This window comes from Aythya marila (assembly GCF_965140915.1).
Source record: "Aythya marila genome assembly, chromosome: 16".
NCBI classification, from domain to species: Eukaryota; Metazoa; Chordata; class Aves; order Anseriformes; family Anatidae; genus Aythya; species Aythya marila.
Genome location: NC_139057.1, coordinates 1,025,119 through 1,044,366, shown reverse-complemented (window position 1 = coordinate 1,044,366; position 19,248 = coordinate 1,025,119). Strand labels below are relative to the sequence as shown.

Below are 19,248 nucleotides of genomic sequence, written 5' to 3'. Positions count from 1 at the left end.
GCCAACAGCCCGACCCACCCAGCAGCACCTCTGGGTCCTTTTTTCCTCTGCCTGATACCCAAAATATTCATTTTGATTCCCATTTCTGCCTCTCAGCTGGTTCCCAAGCGCAGCTGCAGCAGCGACAGGGGTTGGTGCCGCGGCTCCCTGCTGACATCCCTTCTGCTTTGGGTCCCCAGCAGCGCTGGCCATGCCCACGTGGCACTGGGGGAGCCAAAATTCCCCCTGGATCCGCTGCCCCTGGGGCTGTGCCACGCTGCTGGGGACAGCCAAGGCCCTGGGAACTGGGACCAGTGCGGGGCCGCCCGGTGCCCCCCAGCCGTGCCGGTGAGCGGTGCCCGTGCCGGGGCAGCTCCTGCTCCTCTCGCCGCCTGTGCCGGCCGGCGGGAGCACGAGGAGTGGCGTGTCCTTTGAACGGGCTCCAGCAGCGACAGGTGCTGGGAAAGGCGACGCGGGACGGCTCCTGCTGGTGTAAAGGATACTCCTCTCTCCCTGCACTAATCCAGCTCCGTTACACCCAGTATAGAAGGGGCTGCTCCGGCCAGGCGCTGCCACAGCGCCGATGCTGCTCTCCTGACTGCCCTCTGCCCTGGGAACCCCAGGTAAAGGGGCTGTGGGGGGGGGCTATGTGGATGGGCAGTGGGGTCCCTGCAGCCTTCAGGGTCCCTGTAGCCACCGGTCCCATGCTGGGGGCAGTGGGGTGGCCCTGGGGACAGCCAAACCCTGAAGCCGGAGAGCTGAGGCTGCGGGGAGCGGGGACGGCTCAGCCTCACTCCGCTCCCTGCCTGCAGCTCCGAGCCCAGTAAAACCAGTAAGCGGCTGCCCCGCTGCCAGAACGGTTACCGGTGGGATTGTTCCCACAAGGGTCAGGATTACAGGGGCCAGGGCAGAGCCGTGGTGCTGGGCTGGGGGCTGCTGCTGCCGGCCTGGAGCTGTGCTGCCACACGGGCACCCATGGGTGCTGCCCGAACCCCTGCAGCCCCTCGGTGTGGGAGCTGCCAGGACCCCCCCGGCAGACGGGGCCGTGCTCTGCCGGCAGCTCCCGGGGATGCTCCCCTCGCCCCCTCCCCGTGTGGCCACCCGGTGTCCCCTGTCCCTCCCCGGGGGGGACGCAGCCTGCGTTTGGCACCCCGGCCGTGCCGGCTGCCTGCGCGGTGCCGTGGCAGCGACAGGTGCCGGGGTCAGGCCATCGATCAGTCACTGCACAGCAAATATCGGGGCACAACGGGGCGGTGCATGGACCTGGGGGGCCACACGGGGCCCGTCCCTGTGCCACCAGCGAGAAAACCCCCGGGACGGAGGGATAGGAGCCCCCCCGGGACCCCCGCTGTGCCCGGAGCCTCCAGCTCGCCCCTTTTCTCCCGCAGGAGCCTCGCCGACCCGGGGCAGCCGCCTCCGGCCGCAGAGTGCCCATGGAGCAGGACGGCGTGGCGGGTGGCACGGCTGACACCGGGGGGGCTGGGAGCACGGCCACCCCCGGAGCTGAGCCCAGCACGACCCCTCCTGTCCCTGCCGCCCCCCCGGACACAGAGCCCCCAGCCCAGGCTCAGGGCGCAGGGCAGGAAGAGCCCGGGAAGGAGAAGGCTGAGGCTGCCGGGGCTCAGGGTGAGGGGGGAAAGGAGCCTGCCAAGGAGGAGCCCCCAGGAGGGGAGGCGAAGCCCTCGGAGGAAAAGGGTCCGGCTGCTGCTGGGGCTCGGGATGGAGGAAAGGAAGAGCCCGTGAAGGAGAAAGGCCAGCCTGGGGGAGAGCCCCAAGGGGGAACGGCAGAGCCCCCCGAGGGGAAGGAGCCGGCTGCTGCCCAGGCTGAGGGTGCAGGGAAGGGGGAGCCCCCCGAGGAGAGGGCTGAGGCTGCAGCAGAGCCGCAGGCAGGGGACGCGGCACAGCCTGCACAGGAGAAGGGTCCGGCAGGGGAAGGGGCTCAGGATGGAGGCAAGGAAGAGCCCACGAAGGAGAAAGCCGCCGGCGATCCAGAGGCTGAGGGTGGAGGAAAAGCAGAGCCCACACAGGAGGAGGCCCCGGCTGTGGCAAAGGCACGGGATGGGGAGAAGGCAGCGGAAAAGGTGGAGAAGAGCCCAGCTGCAAAAGCGGCTCAGGATGGAGGCAAAGAAGCTCCTGCGAAGGAGGAAGCCACAGCAGCTCCTGCGAAGGCTCAGGATGGAGGGGAGGAGGCTGCACAGGTGGAAAAAAACACGGCGGTGACAAAGGCTCAGGATGGAGGCAAAGAAGAGCCTCCCAAGGAAGACGCCGCGGCTGCTGCGAAGGAGGAACCGCATCCTGCAAAGGCTCAGGATGGGGAGAAGAAAGACACGAAGGAGGAAAAAGCCCCAGCGGCAGAAACAACCCAGGATGGGAGCAAGGATCCCACGAAAGAGGAGACCCCGGCCCCTGCAGAGGCTCAGGCTGAAGGGGACAAAGCGGGTGGTGCGGAGGAGAGCAGCAAACAGCAGGCACCCAAGGGCCCCGAGCCCTCGCGCCCGGCTCTGCTGCAGAGCCTGAGCTGCCCGGCCGCCTGCCAAAGGTACCCGGGGAAGGGTCCCTGGGGGCTGCCCAGCGAGCTGGAGCCCTCCTCGGAGGGGGTCCCACGGGGCAGAGGTGGGGGCCGGGCGCGGGGCTCGGGGCGCTGCTCACCTCCTGCTCCTGCTTCCAGGGAGGAGCAGCCCGGGTTGGAGGTGGCCGGGATGGAGATGATACCGGAGGAGACCGCGGTGGCACCGGCAACAGAAGGTTTGGGGGAGCCCACCCCGGCCCAGGGGGACCTGCGGCCCCCCGAGCAGCCTGACCCCGCGGGCAGCGCTGGCACCCCGCAGGAGAGGACATTGCCCGGTGCCATGGGGCAGCCCCAGCCCGGTTCGGAGCCTCCCGGGGACGCCGAGCAGCCCGGCCCCGGTGCCGCGGGGCAGCCGTCCTTGACGGAGGCAGAGCCGCCCCCCAGCCCCTACCTCACCCCCGATTTTGGGAAGGAAGACCCTTTTGAGATACTGGGTAAGGCTGCGCCACCCCCCAGCCCCCTGCTCTGGGCTCTGTCCTCAGCCCGGTGGCGGTGGCACCCCGGGACCACCTTCACGGGGCAGCAACCCCGGGGTCTGCCACGTCTCCGCCGCTGCCCTCCCGGGCCGCCAGCTCCTGCTCCTGGCTCGTGGCCCACCGGCAGCCTTCGAGCTCCGGTTTCACTGTAAACAGGGCTAAATGCGGCGTGTCCCCTCCCCAGGCTTCTCCCAGCCCAGCCTGGCACGCGTGGCGCTGCCCGGGGCTGCCCGGCGGGACGCGGAGCCTGTCCTGCCCCAGGACTGACAGCCGCCGCCTGGCCGCTGCCGAGGGACAGCGTGTCCCCTGTCCTGCACCGCCGTCCTTGGGGGTGCCAAGGGGGTCAAGGTGGAGGGCGCTGGGGGGGTCCCCTGAGGGGCCAGCTCCTGACAAAGTGGGGAGCGTGGGTCCGGGGGGTGCCCCGGAGCGGGGGTGAGCAGGGCACAGAGGGGGTGAGCGAAACGTGCAGCAGGGTGGCACGGAGGGGTGCCAAATGGGATGGTGGCCGCTGAGGGAGGCACGCAGCAGCGTGGCCTGGAGAGGGCGAGCATGACACGCGTGTTGGTGGCCCACAGGTGGCCACCAGGCACACGGCAGGGTGACAGGCAGGAGGGTGACACGCAGCAGGGCGATGCTGCGGGCAGTGCTGGGGGTGCTGGGCAGCTGCTGGGGACCCCTGACCTGCAGGAAGCACCGGGATGAGCTCCCAGCACGGGGCACCCTGGGGTGCCGGCAGCGGGGTCCCCCGGTGGGCATCTCCCTTTTCACCCCCTCCTCTCTCTCGGCAGACGATGTCCCCCCGCCGCCCGCGCCCTTCGCGCACCGCATCGTCACCCTGCGCTCGGCCAGCGTCAGCTCCCAGTTCAACCTCAGCTCCAAGGAGATCCTGGGGGGGTAAGGAGGGGTCCGGGCTGCGGGAGGGACCGAGGACTCCTGGCTCTACCCCAGCTCTGAGCAGCGAATGGGTCCCCGGGGAGCCTCCAGCACCCAGCCCCTGCCTGCGGGGAGCTGCTGCCGTGGGTGCCGGGGTCCCCAGGCGGCCGTGGTGCCATCGACGCCTCCCCTGTTCCGCAGGGGCAAGTTTGGTGAAGTCCACACGTGCACCGAGAAGCAGACGGGGCTCAAGCTGGCTGCCAAAGTCATCAAGAAGCAGGGTGCCAAGGACAAGGTCTGACCGATGGGTGCGGGAGCGGGGGAATCTTGAGGGTGCCAAACCGGGGGGCTCCTCGCTGCTGTCCCCCCCTTCCCCAGGGGCTGTCACCCAGCCTGGCCCTGTGCTGGTGGCTCAGCCGGGGCTGACACCAACCCCCCGGTGGGGGCTGCTGCTGCAGGAGATGGTGCTGCTGGAGATCGACGTGATGAACCAGCTGAACCACAGGAACCTCATCCAGCTCTACGATGCCATCGAGACGCCCCGGGAGATCATCCTCTTCATGGAGTTGTGAGTGCCGGGGCTGCGCGGTGCAGGGCTCAGCGCCCAGGCCAGGGGGGCTGCAGGAGGATGGGGTGGGGAAGGAACCCCCCGGGTGACCCGGGGACCCCCGTCCGTGCCCGTGCAGCATCGAGGGCGGCGAGCTCTTCGAGCGGATCGTCGACGACGACTACCACCTGACGGAGGTGGACTGCATGGTGTTCGTCCGGCAGATCTGCGAGGGCATCCGCTTCATGCACCACATGCGCGTCCTCCACCTCGACCTCAAGGTGCGGGGCCGGGGCGCTGGGGGCTCCCGATCTGCCGCAGGTCTTCACGGGGGGACGTCCCCTCTGGGCCCTCGCCCCGGGAGCTGGGCTCTGACTGGGGGGGTCCCTGTCCCCGCAGCCCGAGAACATCCTCTGCGTCGCTGCCACCGGGCACATGGTGAAGATCATCGACTTCGGGCTGGCTCGAAGGTGCCGTGCTCCCCCTCTCCCCATATCTTCGTCCTCCTGCTGTTCTGCTCCCACCTTCACCTCTGTGTGCGGGGAGCACGGGGCCGGCTGCTTGTGGTGGCAGCCAGCCTGTCACCCTGCCTCTGAACCCCCCCGTCCCGGCCACAGGTACAACCCCCAGGAGAAGCTGAAAGTGAACTTTGGCACCCCCGAGTTCCTCTCCCCCGAGGTGGTCAACTACGAGCAGGTCTCCTACTCCACGGACATGTGGAGCATGGGCGTCATCACCTACATGCTGTACGTCGGGGTCCCTTCTGGGGACAGTCCCCGAGCCGGGTTAGCCCCGTGCAGGGGGAATTTGGGGTGCCCCAGCCCAGGGCACCCCCTGCTCACCCGTCCCCCTCTGCTCCCCCAGCCTCAGTGGCCTCTCCCCCTTCCTGGGCGACAACGACACCGAGACGCTGAACAACGTCCTGGCTGCCAACTGGTACTTCGACGAGGAGACCTTCGAGAGCGTCTCCGACGAGGCCAAGGACTTTGTCTCAAACCTCATCATCAAAGAGAAAAGGTGCGACGCTGGGGGAGGCCGTGGTGGCCCCAGGGCAGGCACCTTCCATCTGTGCGCTCTTGGCTCTGCCCAGCCCGTGCATTCCGGGTGCAGCCCCCTGTGCCAGGGCTGGCCGTGTCCCCAAAACCCTGCCCTGGCCTCTGGCTGTCCCCAAGCACAGCCCCTTGTCCCTGCAGGGCCACTGGCCATGAGTGACATTTGCTGGACAGCTCACGGTCCCTCCTTGTCCCACCGGTCCCTGGGCACATCCTTAGGGCTGACGGCCAGGGCACAGGTTTCTGGGGTTGGGGGGCTCTTGGATGGCACAAGAAGGGGTCAGAGGGGGGAAAGGGGCTGCGGGGGGACCCGTGGTGACCTGCTGGCCTCTCGCCCCCAGCGGCCGGATGAGCGCGGGGCAGTGCCTGCAGCATCCCTGGCTCAACAACCTGGCGGAGAAGGCGAAGCGCTGCAACCGCCGCCTCAAGTCCCAGGTGCTGCTCAAGAAATACGTCATGCGGCGGCGCTGGAAGGTGCGTGGGGTGGGATGGGATGGGATGGGATGGGATGGGATGGGATGGGATGGGATGGGATGGGATGGGATGGAACGGGACAGGGGTCAACACCGCCCCGCTCTGCTGTCTTGGGGAGCTTGGGTGCCCCCCGGGTGGGATCTCCCCAAACATCGGTGCCTTTTTGACTCCCCTGAGCCCATCCCAGGAGCGCATTTTAGTGTCAGGATGGAGGGGAGGGAAGCTCCTGGGGCTGGTGTTAGCCCTGCCCCAGGAATCTCCCCTGAAAGCTGGTGCAGGGGGAGCCCTGGGCGGCTGCCAGCTCCCCGGCCCAGCTCCCGAAGCAGCTCTGGGAGTGCCGCCGGGTTCAGCCTCGAGGTCTGCAGCCGGACTCGTGCCTCTCCTCTTGTCTTTTACAGAAAAACTTCATCGGGGTGTGTGCTGCCAACCGCTTCAAGAAGATCACCAGCTCGGGGTCGCTGACGGCGCTGGGCGTCTGAGCGTGGGCCGGGGGCTGAGCACCGTGAGCCCAGAGGAACCACTCGGAGAGGGGGCTCGGGGGCTGCCGAGCCCCATCCCGGGGCCGTGCCGGGGCCTCACCCCAGAACAGGAGCAGGATCTGGGCAGGGGCAGCCCCGCAGGCACCGCGCAGCCCCAGCTCTGCTCATCAGCCGGCAGCTCCAGCCCCCGCTGCGCCTCGCCACGAAGCCACCGCCTCGCTCCTGCCCCTGCGGCCGCTGCTCTGCCCCGGCACCGGGCACCGGGGGGGCTGCTGGAGACCCAGACCCCCGCGGGCTCCTCACCCACAGCCACCTTTTGTGGGCTCTCAGGGCTTGAGCCACCCCCGTCCCCAGCGAGCCGATGCTCCCCCCTGCATTTCCACGGACTGCGAGGTGGTTTCCACGCTCGTTCCCGGCACGGCAGCACCATGTAGCAGCGCTCCCCGGCCCGCAGCAGCGCTCCCCTCTCAAACTGCTCCTCTGGGACTTCAGAGCAGCCCGACGCCAGCGCTGCTGCCGGCCCTGCACGCTCACAGCCACACGGGCACGAGGTTGGCACGCTCTGCTTGGAGACACCGCAGCTCTCGGTTCCCGAGGTGCCCACCTGCCCCGCGCGGTGCCGGGCTCTGCTCCGATGGAGGGAGCAGGTTTGTGGCACAGGGAGGGGGGCGGAAGGCAGGTGCAGACCCGGACACCCCCCCTGGGGGACTTGGCGCAGGGGCTGGGGCCGGGGCCGTGGCATCGCCTCCCCGCCGCGCGGAAGCTGGAGCCGGGAGGGCGGCGCGCACAGGAAGGGAGGAAGCGCTGAGCACGTTTCCAGGAGCGTCCCCAGCTGGGAGCCAGCGAGCGAAGAAGGAGGCTTTGTGTGCTCCTCCTCACCCCTGCCCTCCGCTCTGCCAGCGGGGGAGCGGCGCAGCCTCTCCTTCACGCATTTCCCCCCCCCACCATCCCCGTTTTCTCAGCCAGATAAAGGCGAGCAGCCCTAATGCAGACCAGCTGGGCTGCGCTCCCCCCCCTCCCCTGCTCCTGGCAGGATTGCTTCAGCGCTGACCACCAACACACAGGAACTGCCGGCCGCCAGCGGGGCCGTGCCGGGGCCGCCGTGTGCCGGGGCAGCGGGTGCTGCGCCCGCTCCTCGCCCAGCCCTCGCCCCCTCTCCCTGTGGCTCTGCGTTCCCCCGAGCCCCCCTCCTCGCAGCACGGCCAGGGGACGGCGGCCCCCAGCTTTGCAGCCTCCAGCCTTGCCCCGTGCTGGCTGGCACCGGGCTCCGACCCCAGCTTTGGTTTTGTGCCGTGGAGTGAGGGCTGTGCACGCTGCGGGGCTGTCTGTGCCCTCCGTGGCTGCTGCAGAAGCCCTTGGTGCTTGGCCCGGGGCAGGGATGGGGGTGGAAAGCAGCCCCCCCAGCCCCGCTGGTGGCAGCAGGTGGATGTGGCTTTGGGCTCGGCGCCCCAACCCCTGCCCGGGCTCGCAGCATGGCTTGCAGGGCCCTGCCCGCGCGCTCGGCTTCTTGTAAATAAATGTACAGGTCTGAGAGCAGCCCCGCGCCCTGGGCACCGGCTGGGGGGGGGGGGCATTAAACCCCTGGGGGTGTGCATCGGGCAGCCAGGAGCTGAGGGCTGCAGCTCAACACGGGGCTGGGAGGCTGAAAGGGGGATTGGGTGGGCGGATGGATGGATGGAGGAGAGGATGGATGGATGGACAAAAGGACAGAGGTGTCCTCACGGCTGCAGCACCGCCCAGGCAAAGGCTGGGGGGGGTCCCGCTGAGCCTGCACGCGGAGCCCCCAGCCCCACACACATCCGGGGTCCATCTCCGGGGTCCACCCCGTGCCCCTCCGTCCGCGGCTGGCCCCGAAGCGGTTAAGGCAGCGCAGGCAGGGTCACCACTGGGCCCAGGGCGTCCCCTCCCAGCCCGCTTCCTGCCGGCAGCCTTTGACCAGTTCCTGCCGGTGACCACCCTGCGGTCCTGGAAAACAGCGCGGCCCCATCTGGTTCCAGTTACGCTCCGCGGCGGTGACGTCTCCTTCCTGTCTGGGCCCCAGGAGCCGAGCGTTGCCCTGGGCCGCGGGGGCTGCAGAGCCCGCTGCAGGGCGGCCCCGGTGCCGGTGCCAGTTCCCAACCTGGCCGGGAGCACGGCTGAGCCACGGCTGCCCCGGGGTGGGACCGTGCGGGGTGGCCTCTCCGGGGGGCACGGTGCTGTGTGGGCAGACGCGGGCACCGGCACCCCTAGGCTGAAGTGATGGGGACCCCTCCCTGCAGCCTGCTTTGGCTTCCTCGGCCCCATCTCCAACCAAAGACCCCACATGGGTCCCCTTTGTGCCTCCATCACGGCAGTGGGCATGGTGACGGGGCTGCTCCCGGTCCTGCATGCGCCCACGGTGCCGTTCCTCACGTGGGGTTCCTCGTCCCCGTGGCCCCACCGGCAGCGCAGGGCTGAGCCCCAGGGGAGAGAGGGCGAGCGGGCGATGCCGCACACCAGCACCCACCACCACCAGCACTGGGACCTCTCCTGGAGCTGGGGGCTCGGGATCCTGCACCAGGACCCCTTGTGGCGTGGTCCCCGGCCACGGCATGGCCCACGCTGGGAGCGGGTGCGCGGGCTGGGGGCCAGGCCACCCACCGCGAGCCGGCAGCGAGCCGGGGAGGAGGAAGGGCAGGGAGAGGAGCGGGCCCACGGCCAGGGCCAGGGCTGGTGCTGGGGAGCGGGGCCGGGACGGGCAAAGGGAGCCCTGGAAGCGGGTGGTGGCACAGGAGGTGGCCGGGCTCTGCCCCGTCCCACCCCGCTGAGCTCAGGGATCAGCGATGCCGGGGGCTGCAGGCAGCAGAGCTGGGGCTCCGCTCCCCTCGGGGCCACGCTCCCAGGTCCCCGCAAACCCCAGCTCCAACCCTGCTGCATCTTTTATGGGGGCACCCATCCTGCTGCAGCCCCAGCACCGAACCGGGCACCTCGGCACCCCGTGTGTGTGTCTTGGGGACGGGTCCCCATCCCGGGGGCAGCGATGGGCTGGGTCCCGCCGTGCTCCCAGCACCGGGCTCCGCGCCCGGCTCTGCCCGGGGGCCGTGGCCGCGCGTTCCCAGGCAGAGGCTGGGAGCCCGGGCGGGCGAGCGTCCCGGCCGCGCTGTGTGGGAACCAGACGGCCCCTGGGCACGGCTCCGCGGCGCTCGCTTCCTCCCTCGCCCCCGGGGGACCGAGCGAAGGAGGGGGCTGAGGTCAGCCGCGCTCGCTGCAGACGGCTCCGGAGACGCCAGCATGATCTAGGCGCTCAAATATTGTTTTCCACAGGGGAGGGAAGGAAAAAAAAAAAAAAAAAAAGAAAAAAGATTAGAAAAAAAGGGAGAAAAAGCAAAGCCCAGGGACGAGTGACCGTCGCTGCTGCAGCGATGATGAACAGCAATCCCTCCTGCCCTGCCCGGGGCTGGGATGTGGCCATGGCCCGGCAGTGGCCGTCTGGGCTGATAACGGGGCTGACGCGGTGCCGGTGCTCCTGGTCCCTGAGTGACGACAGCACCGGCCCTCACCGAGACCCCAGGGGCCTGGCCGAGCTGTGTCCTGCTCGCCTTGTGGAGCCGGGGTCTTGGCCACACACATCACGGAGAGCCCCCCCCAGCATCCTCCTCCCGTGCCCACCACGGCCCCACCAAGGTGGAGCAGGATCAGCCGGGGCAGCCCCATGCACCTGCATCCCCCAGCCTGGGGGCATTGCCCCCCCCCAGGGGGTCCTTTAACAGGGGCAGGGGGTGGGGGGCACGGGCACAGGTCCCCACTCGGCCAGCATCGCCCTGACCCAGCTCGGGGCTGCGAAGGCAGCGGGACGGCTCCGTTCTGGAGAGGTGGCGATGCCGACCCCAGCACACGGAGAGGGGCTGGTGGCCACGTCCCGGCCCTGGGGCTGCGTGGGGACCCCACCCCATCCCGCCCCATCCCATCCCACCCCAGCAGAGCCCAGCCCGTGCCCAGCCTGTCGGTGGGAGCAGTGACTCAGCCGGTGCCTCCTCACCGGCAGCCGCCCGGGATGATTCAGGGTGGAGGAATCCTGCCGGCACGCAGCCGTTCTCCTCGGCCGTTCCCACTGCAGCCACAGCCGTGCCCGCGGGCAGCCCCGGCACAGCCTGGCACTTCAGAGCCCCCAGCTCGGGGAGCTGCGGGGTCCCCCATACCCCCTACACCATGCCAAGCGCCTGCGCCCCGTCCCACAGAGCCCCTACAACCCCCCCAGCAGCTCTCCAGGTGGGTCCCCCACCGAGGCCGGCACCACTGGTGCCACACACGCAGCACGGGGTGAAAAGCCGGGCACAAGCGAGCAGTGTGGGGTTTGTGGGGCCACGGGGCTCACTCCTGGGGGGCAGCACGTCCCCCTGCCCCTTGCCGATGAGGTTGGGAGCCGTGGTGGGTGGCCTCGGGGACACGTGTCCCTGGATGGGAACAGAGCAGCCCCCGCTGCGCCCCTGCCCGCTCCCCAACCCGAGCAGGGCGCAGAGATGACAGAGGCAGCGTGGGCGAACGTGCTTTATTCCGCCGCTGGAGCCCCGCACGGTGCCGGGGGAGGCTGGGGGGGGGAAGGGGGAGCAGTCCATCACTCGAAGAAGAACATGCCGGGTGTCCTGTAGAGGCAGTGGGGCAGCCCCAAGGGGTAGCCGCTGCCCCCCTGCAGCGGGATCGCGCCCCCCGCGCCCCACGACTCCTTCTGCTCGCCCGCCCGTGGCCCCGCAGCCCCGAAGGGCGCCTGGCGGGGGGCAGGGGGGGCTGCGGCGGGGGCTGTGGCCAGGAGATGCTCCAGCGCCGTGCCGCAGGGCCGCTCGTTCATGCAGAAGCTCAGCGCCTGCACCCGGCACTGGTAGCTGCCACCCAGAGCCTCGGGCCCCGAGCGGCCGAAGGAGCCGAAAACGGGCACGGGGGGCTGCTTGTAGCCATCGCCGTCAAGGAAGCAGGGCGCGGGGGGCTTGCCCGCACCCAGGAGGGCGCTGGGGAACATGGGGGGCACCTGCCCGAAGGGCTGACCCAGCCCCAAGGTGGGGGTCGCCGACTCCTTGCACTCCAGCTCGCCCCGGGGGGACGCGGTGGGGGCCGGGGAGTCCTGCGCGGGGTCCCTGGGCTCGGCGGGCAGCAGGGCACGGTGCTGCGCCGGGCGCTCGCCGGGCACCGGGTACTGACCTGGCCGGGGCAGCTGCAGAGCCGCCGGGAGCCCCCCAAAGGCAGTCTCCTTGGGTTGGGGGGGGGCCGCTGGACGGCTCTCCGGGGGGGCCCCATGGTTTGGTGGGCAGCACGGCTCCTTGGCGAAGAACGACCCCTTGGGCTGCGGCGCGTCCGGCACGTACAGGCAGGGCTGCCTGGCCCCAGGGGGGGGCCGCCGGGCGCAGGGCTCGGGGCACCCCGGCACCCCTCCGCCAGCACCCTCGGCCAGCTCGGGGGGGCCCAGCAGGCGCCCGGCGGCCACCGGCGAGGCGAAGCCGCCCTCCGCCTTCCCCTCCTCACTCGGCAGGGCAGCGGGCGGCCCCCGCGAGCGGTGCTTGGGGGGCTTCCTGCGCCCCTCGTCCCCCTCGGCGCCCGGCGCGTCGCGGAGCCCCCTCTTCCTGGTGAAGCGGCGGCGGCGGCGCAAGAAGCTGCCGTTCTCGAACATGTTGTAGCAGTCGGGGTCCAGCGTCCAGTAGTTGCCCTTGCCCGGCTTCTTGTCGTCGCGGGGCACCTTGACGAAGCACTCGTTGAGCGAGAGGTTGTGGCGGATGCTGTTCTGCCAGCCCTGCTTGTTCTCGCGGTAGAAGGTGAAGCGGCCCATGATGTAGCGGTAGATGCCGCTCAGCGTGATGCGCTTCTCCGGCGTGCTCTGGATGGCCATGGTGATGAGGGCGATGTAGCTGTAGGGCGGCTTGGTGGCCTCGGGGACGGCCGGCGGAGAGGGACCGGGGAAAGGGCCGTCGGGGGCCGGCCGGCCGCGCAGAGCCGCGCTGCCCACGGGGATGTCCGGCTGCATCCTCCCACCCGGCTGCAGCCGTCCTGCTACTGCTGCTGCTGCTGCTCCTGCTTCTGCCGTCCGGCTCCGGCTGAGCCCGTTAAAACCCCGCAGCAGCCCAGCCTCCCGCGCCCCGCCGGCGAGGGGGCGGCGGGCCCCTCCTCTCCGGGACCGCGGGGCCGCCCAGGGCGGAGCGGGGGCCCCATGGTCCAGCGCCGGTCTCTGCGGCCGGACGCGCCGCCAGGGCCAGCCCTGCGGCCAGGAGCCAGCGGCCACGCGTTGGCACCGCCACGGCCTCCCCAGGGCACGGCCCCGCTGCCCCAGCCCCTCTTCCCACAGGAGGTTCCCAGGGTCTGGGGCTCATCCTGCCCGGGCGCTGTTCCCCCGGGGAGCTGATGCTGGCGGGGTGCGGGGGCTGCAGCGTGTAGGATGGGGGTGAGCTGCACCTCGGCTCCCCGGCTGCCTCCTGCCCCTGGGGTGGTGCTGGATCCCTGAAATGTGTGGGATCCCTGCAGTGTGTGGGATCCCTGCAGTGTGCCAGGTCCCCGTGCCACGCCGTGTCCCTGCACCGTGCCCAGCTGGTTGGGGACAGCGCCTCCAGGGTGCGCCACAACCCCCGCTCCTCACCCAGCACCAGGGGAAACTGAGGCACGTGCTTTTGGGACACGGTGCCACGCTTCAAGGGCAGCTAACGGGCGCCTTGCCTCTGCTGCGGCCACACCACGGGGCCAGAACCAGAGGGCAGGACGGGTGTCGAGGGAGCGTGGCTCCCCGCAGGGTGCTCAGCTCCTGCTGCCCTGTGCCATGAGGCTGTGCCTGGCTCAGCTCCCCCTGCTGCCCGCACCCGCCTCGTCCCGGCACCCCGCGGTGCTGCTGGCACAGCCCCAGCCCCAGGCTGCAGTAGGAAACACAACCTTTATTCCTGCACACCACAAACAGCGCGTCCCCGCGGTGCCAAGCGCAAGGACGGAGCTGGCTGTCCCCCCGCCAGCCCGGACCGCTGCCCTGCGCGCCCAACAAGCACCCAGCCACCCCCCCCAGATGGTTCCCAGCAGTTCTCAGGGAAAAAACACGGCTCCTGCTCCATCCAGCATCCACCCACCTCCGTCCCCGCCGTGCCAAGTGCCCCGCGCACGGCCCCTTGTGGCATCGCTGCTTGGAGGCCGCTCGTCCCCAGGGCCAGAGCGCAGCCGTGGGGACGCTGAGCACCTCGCCCCGCAGCCGTGAGCACGGTGGAGGCTTCGTCGTGCCTCGGCTGCCCCGCTCAGGGCTGGCAGAGCTGCTGGAGGACGTGGACGATGTGGCCGGGAGCGCCGGGGGCACAGGGCTGGGGGCAGTCGCGCAGCAGCGTGGGGCCGATGCGCTGGGCGTGGTGGAAGAGCTCCCGCGCGAACACCGGCTCCACCTGCGGAGGCACAGAGCCGCCGGGAGGATGGGGTCTGCCCCCCCTCAAAAAACCCCCCAGCTCGTGGTTGTGGCGAGCGCCACCCCCGCGGGTACTCACGTGGGCCATGATGAGCTTCTGGAAGTGGTGGCTGGCGCTGGTGGGGTACTCCTCGCCGAAGCACAGGTGGATCTGGTACTGCGGCGCCGGCTGCCCCTGGCTCAGGTACCTCCGCAGCTCTGCAAGACACCGGTGGCTCGCACGGGTCCCCCCCCCCGACGCCGTGGCGGGGACGGGACCTGTCCCCAACGCCCTGGGGGGCTGGAGGTCCCCGAGGGTGGCAGGGGGCTGCGGGCACTTACGCTGCAGGAACTGCTGCGTGTCCAGCAGCTTGTAGGTCTTCTCCCTCTCCAGTTTGTTGGGCCAGTCCCGGTGCGGGGCCAGCGGCCCGTTCCAGTACACCCTGCCCTGGCACTGGCGCTTCATGAAGACCCCCTCGGGGGCCACCCACAGCAGGACCCCGCGTTCCAGGTGGGGCAGGAGCCTCTCCAGCACCTCGGTCACGCCGGCCACCCGGCTGCTGCCGCCCAGCGCCCGCGGCGGGGGGAACTCGATCTGCTCCATGCACGAGGGGCCGTAGAGGCGCTCGCTGGCGGCCGGCTCGGCGCGGGAGGCGATGCGGCAGCCCTCGGCCGTGCGGGTGGTGAGCTCCTTCACCAGCACGTCGCAGTAGTAGAGGCGGACGTGGAGCCAGCAGTCTACGGTACAAGGGGGGGTTAGCACAGGGTTGGGGGGGCACCGGGGGCTGCAGCCCGGCCGGGGCAGCTCCTACCTGAGTGGTTGACGTCCTCGACGGGGAGGTAGGACGGGGGTCTGGGGAGGAAGTGGCCGTGGGTCGGGTTCCAGCCGTAGAAGGCTCCCCGTATGTGGTACCCTGGGTTGGGATGGAGATGGCAGAGGGATGTGGGCAGCTGTCCCCTGGGGGGTCCTGTCCCAGCCCCAGCCCCCAGGGTTGGCGGGGGCTTCCCGCAGCTGCTGCACCTCGTTAAATCCCCCTGAGTGCGCAACCAGGCAGCTTCATTTTGGGACTCATGGGGGGGGAGCCCCAGCCTCAGTCTCCATTCCCACGGTCCCAAGGCTCTGGGAAGCGGGGTGCCTCCGGGGGGGGCAGCGATCCCCTCCTGCCCCAGCCCCATCCTGTGTGCCCCCACCACCCTCAGGGCTCTTTTCTCACCTCGCTCAGCCGGGTGGGCAGAGAGCAGGGGGAGCGCAGCCGCGTGGCAGGACCCCCCGGCGCCCCGCACGCCCTCCTCGGCCGGGCTCCCCGCGGCACGGCCCTGGGGACGAGAGAGGTGGTGGTGAGGGCCAGGCTGGCAGCGGGGGCACCTGAGCCAGCTCTGGACCCCCCCCGTCAGCACACTTTTAGGTGGGGGCTGGCTCACCTGCGGGTCCTCGCCGGCTGGGGGCTGTGGGCCACCATCATTCTCTGTGGGGAGCGAGGAAAAAAAAATCACTGAGCCCCACAGACAGCGGGAACGGCCCCCGGGGAGGTGCTGGCTCCCCAGGGAAAGCAAACCCAGCCCCGAACCGCAGCGGGCAGCCACGGCACAGCCTCGGGAAGGGCTTTGTCCGAGAACAGCCCAGGGCATCGCGGAGAAAGAGGAGCAGGGAGTAAGAGGAGCAGGGAGGAAGGGTCCCAGGCGGCGATGCCCGCGGGATACGGGGCTGGCACCGGGTGTGAGCCCCGAGGCTGAGCAGGCAGCAGGGTGTCGGGGCAGTACCTGCGTCGCGGGCGGCGTCGGAGACGATCTGGTACACCTTGTAGGGCTCGGAGATGTCGAGCTGGCTGCGCTCGGGCACCTCCTGGAAGTCGGTGCTCTTGTTGAGGGCGCAGCGGAGCCGCGTCTTCCAGGTGGACGGGTCGGCCTTGTCCGTGCCCTCGTGGTACTTCCCCTTGTACACGGCCCAAGCCTGCGGGCAGGGGGGGTTGGAGGGGTGGGCTCGGTGCTGCGGGGGCTGCCCGGACCCCCGGGCCGAGGAGGGATCGAGGGAGGGGATTGGGGAGGGGGGAGCCCACGCGTGGGAGCCCTCGAGGCTGAGCTGGGCGGCCAGGGGGGGGTCAAAACCGTGGGGCAGGGGGCGGCGGGGAGCCGGGGGAGCCCCTTGGGGTGCGGAGCCGGGGGTGCCCGGGGGGTGCCCAGGGGGGGGTCCATACCCTGAAGAGCGCCGCGTCCTGCTGCTGCCGGTAGTCCTGCTTGGCCGCGTGCTTCCAGGGGATGCGGAACAGCGTCCTGCGGCCGTCCTCCCAGCGCAGCCCCGGGTAGCGGCCGCTGTCGATTTGGGCGATCAGCCACTCCTTCAGCCGCATGGGAGACCCCGGCTCCGCCATCGCAACCCCGCGCCCCGCGCCCGGCCCCGCGGTGCCCTCGGGAGCGCGCCGGGGAGGCGAAAGCGAAGGCGCGTCGGGGAGACTTTCGCTTTCGTTTTCCCGGACGCCGCTTTCGGTTCCTCCGCTGCGCCACCGGGATCCCGGCCCCGGAGGGGTGGGGGGGGCACCGAGGGCACCCGTGGGCACCGGTGGGCACCGGGGACCCCCCCCTGCGGGGACTGTGCCTGGGGGCTCCGTGCTGCGGGGAGCCCTGCCCGCCGTCCCCCGCTGCTGCACTGGGCACCGGGGCACCTCTCCGAGACCCCTCGGGGCTCCCCACGCTGCCCCCGGGGTCGCCCCTCTCCCGGCTTTTGCATCCACCTCTGAACCCTCGGCACATGGCTGAGCCGGGGGGGACTGGGAAGAACCGGGGGGCACCGGGGGGAAGCAGGATGGGAACGGGGATGGAGGGGCCTGGCCCATCCCGTGCCCACGCTGCCTGCCCGCTTCCCCGGGGGCTCCTGGCACCGGTGGCCCCATGGATGGGCGCATTGCTCGTGGCCACCGTGCTTCTTGCTGAGCTTGTGCAGCCTCGTGGGGGCTTTTTGCTCATGTGGGTGGGATGAGCGGGGGTACATGGCCCCACACAGCCCCTTTGCCCCTGGCTGGCTCCCGAGCATTGCTCCCCGCTGCCCGTAGTAGGGCCTGGCCCTCCCTGCGGCCAGGATCCCTGCTCAGCCACCCCATGGGAAGGGGAAGGGGTGGCGTGTGGACAGCAAACTCCACGGTCAGTAAGGTTGTAAAATACATAACGTTTATTCAGCACTGGGGGAGTCCCACCAAAGTCGTGTGCGCCCCAACGCGGCACTTGCCTTGGTTGTGGAGAAGAGTGACAGGCATGAAGCTTCTCGAGACACCCGTACATACGCATGACTTATCCCCGCTTTGTATTAAAATTAGTTCCAGGGACTCGTTTTCATCGATTCTTCCTATCCACGCCTGCACAGCGCTTTCTGGCAGTGGTCGCCGGGGGTCGTGGGGATGAAGATGAGCGAGTCCTCCTCCTCACCACTGGTTGACCTCTCGTCTCGGCGCAGACTCATAAGCTCCTCAGCTTCTGCTTAAACTGCAGATTCGGTTTCAGTTGGTTCTGGAAATGCGTTTCCTGTTTCTATCAGGAACTGTTTTTCATGAGAAATCTCAGAATTTCCTGTTTCAGTTTCTTTGCACAATAGGTGAATAGGGGAAGACACAGTACCTGTCCCTCAGCCTGGCTTATTTACTGAAATTCCTCCGGCTTCCTCTCGCGTGTTCATGAGCCTCTTATCCACTAAAATTCTTTCGGGGGGATCTCACCCCAGCCTCCCCTGGCCCACCCCAGCGTGGCAGCCGTGTGGGCAGGCTGGGGGGCAGCGTGCCCGGTGCTGCGGCCACCTCTGCAGCTCCTCCATCCCCGCTGCCCGGGTGGGTTTCCTTTCCAGTTCTGAGTCAGAGAAAGTTGCCTCTTGGCTAGGAAGCAGACAAGGCTCCCGAGAGCCAGCAGGCTGCTCTGAGCTTGAAAGCCTCGAAATGAATAAGCGGCGACACTGTGCCAGGCTCCGGCCTCCCCCTGCTGCCTGCGCCCAGCCCCGGGCTTCCCCGCGGGGTGTGGGGACGGGGACACGGCCCCGTGGCACAGAGCACGTGGGGCTGTGCAGGGCGTGCGAGCCGGCCACGCTGGCAGGGTTTTTCTGCTCACTGAGCCTGCCTTTGGCCTCCCCACTGCAGAGCAAGGCCTGCCTGCCCTGCCTGCCCTGCCTGCCCTGCCTGCCCTGCCCCTGTGCGCTCAGGGCTGTGGCTAACCCGAGCCCTGCCTGCACCCCGCAGGAGGCAGCGGTGCCGAGCGCTGCGGGTTGTAGTTTTGGGGAGGGGGCTGGGGCAGCAGGTAGAACCCACTGGCCCCAGCTTGGTGCTGCTCCGGCCAGGCCAGCGTTTTGGGGACACGGGGAGGGGACGCTGAGCGGCGCAGGAAGCCGTGCTGGTCTCTGCGCCAGCGAGCAGGGGATTTCCACGGGCGGCTCTGACGCACGGGCTGAGCGCCAGCCCTGTCCTGGCCCCCGACCCCACGCTGCACCCCCAGTGCTGGCCCTGCCAGGAGCAGCGGAGCAGGGGCAGTGCCCTGGCCCTCTCCAGCCCCCTGGCTGGGGTAATTCGGGTGCTTTCTACCAGGAAAAGGGCCTGGGACTGAGGGAAGGGGGATTTGCATCTCCCCTTTGTGCCTTGGGAGATGAGGCGATGCCAAGGGGCTGTTGCACAGCCTCATTTCAGTGGCTTGGACGGATTAACCCCAAGACCAGGAGCTAGTCCAAGCCCACCGACTCCTCAGCCACACAAAGCCCGGCTGGATAAGCCTTGATCAGCTGGGAAACTCTCTCCTAAGAGGTGGTGACATGCAGGACCAGAGGGAGGTAATTACCCTGCCATCAGGGGAGATGCTCAGAAACATTTTCCCGGCTGTTCTGCTCCCTGCACAGGGAAGGTGAAGCTGCTTAACCCTCACACTTTGCAGGCTGAAATGCGCTTCAAAGGCAGTCAAACATTAACTCGCAGCTAACCCTGCCCTTACCTGTTTGTTTTTTTTTTTTCCAATTGTGCACACCGGATCTGCCAAAATAAATATGTTTTTGCCGTGCGGCGGAGCTGGACCTGGAGATGCCATTGCTCTGCACACAGCCCTGGTGTGGGTTTATAGCGTGAACCAGGAAATGCTGCGTGTAAACACCTCTGTGCGGCGTGTCCCAGCAGGGGGCTGGCAGGAGGGCTCGGCTGTGCAGGGGGAGCACGCTGGGGGCCAGGGCTGGAGCCCCCCTGCAGCACCTCGCTCGGTGCCAGGAGCGGGGAAGCAGCCAGGGCTGGCAGGGCTGAGAGGAGAGGGGGACTGCAGGGCACAGAAGCAGTGGGGGATGATGCTGAGTTATCCTAATGAAAAAAAGATGGGAAGTTTGGGGTGCCAAAAGCTGCAGCGCTGCTTGGCACACCCCCCAAAAAGCAGGGGCAAAGCCCCTCTGCCTGCTGCCCCTCGCTGCTCCCCGCACAGCCCCGTGCGCCCCGCGCGGTGCCC

At 69.4% G+C, this 19,248-nt stretch overlaps 3 protein-coding genes across 3 annotated transcripts; 1 reads left to right on the top strand and 2 right to left on the bottom strand.

The window, feature by feature from the left end:
• Nucleotides 1-522: 522 nt before the first annotated feature.
• On the top strand, nt 523-6,491 carry MYLK2 (myosin light chain kinase 2). Its single transcript, XM_082773670.1, has 12 exons — nt 523-602; nt 1,368-2,518; nt 2,648-2,982; nt 3,813-3,918; nt 4,099-4,192; nt 4,356-4,465; nt 4,584-4,725; nt 4,844-4,914; nt 5,062-5,190; nt 5,309-5,461; nt 5,838-5,970; nt 6,369-6,491. The coding sequence occupies exons 2-12, from the start codon at nt 1,413-1,415 to the stop codon at nt 6,447-6,449; spliced, it is 2,460 nt and encodes an 819-aa protein (XP_082629796.1). The 5' UTR covers nt 523-602; nt 1,368-1,412; the 3' UTR covers nt 6,450-6,491.
• Nucleotides 6,492-10,949: 4,458 nt separating this feature from the next.
• On the bottom strand, nt 10,950-12,806 carry FOXS1 (forkhead box S1). Its single transcript, XM_082773693.1, has one exon. The coding sequence runs from the start codon at nt 12,415-12,417 to the stop codon at nt 11,023-11,025; it is 1,395 nt and encodes a 464-aa protein (XP_082629819.1). The 5' UTR covers nt 12,418-12,806; the 3' UTR covers nt 10,950-11,022.
• A 427-nt stretch (nt 12,807-13,233) lies between these two features.
• Nucleotides 13,234-16,225, bottom strand: LOC309884600 (interferon regulatory factor 4-like). The gene is made up of 8 exons (XM_082773694.1): nt 15,996-16,225; nt 15,562-15,751; nt 15,223-15,266; nt 15,015-15,117; nt 14,613-14,714; nt 14,143-14,538; nt 13,901-14,019; nt 13,234-13,801 (listed from the first exon to the last, which is right to left on the bottom strand). The coding sequence occupies exons 1-8, from the start codon at nt 16,167-16,169 to the stop codon at nt 13,661-13,663; spliced, it is 1,269 nt and encodes a 422-aa protein (XP_082629820.1). The 5' UTR covers nt 16,170-16,225; the 3' UTR covers nt 13,234-13,660.
• Nucleotides 16,226-19,248: the final 3,023 nt, after the last annotated feature.

Bases quoted from the DNA above. Each gene is read 5' to 3' on its own strand.
- LOC309884600 (XM_082773694.1), bottom strand. From the start codon at position 16,169: ATGGCGGAGCCGGGGTCTCCCATGCGGCTGAAGGAGTGGCTGATCGCC. The intron at 15,752-15,995 runs GTATGGACCCCC...CCCTGCCCGCAG, and splicing joins AGGACGCGGCGCTCTTCAGG to GCTTGGGCCGTGTACAAGGG. The intron at 15,267-15,561 runs GTACTGCCCCGA...CGCTCCCCACAG, and splicing joins CGACGCCGCCCGCGACGCAG to AGAATGATGGTGGCCCACAG.
- MYLK2 (XM_082773670.1), top strand. From the start codon at position 1,413: ATGGAGCAGGACGGCGTGGCGGGTGGCACGGCTGACACCGGGGGGGCT. The intron at 2,983-3,812 runs GTAAGGCTGCGC...CTCTCTCGGCAG, and splicing joins AGACCCTTTTGAGATACTGG to ACGATGTCCCCCCGCCGCCC. The intron at 4,466-4,583 runs GTGAGTGCCGGG...GTGCCCGTGCAG, and splicing joins ATCATCCTCTTCATGGAGTT to CATCGAGGGCGGCGAGCTCT.
- FOXS1 (XM_082773693.1), bottom strand. From the start codon at position 12,417: ATGCAGCCGGACATCCCCGTGGGCAGCGCGGCTCTGCGCGGCCGGCCG.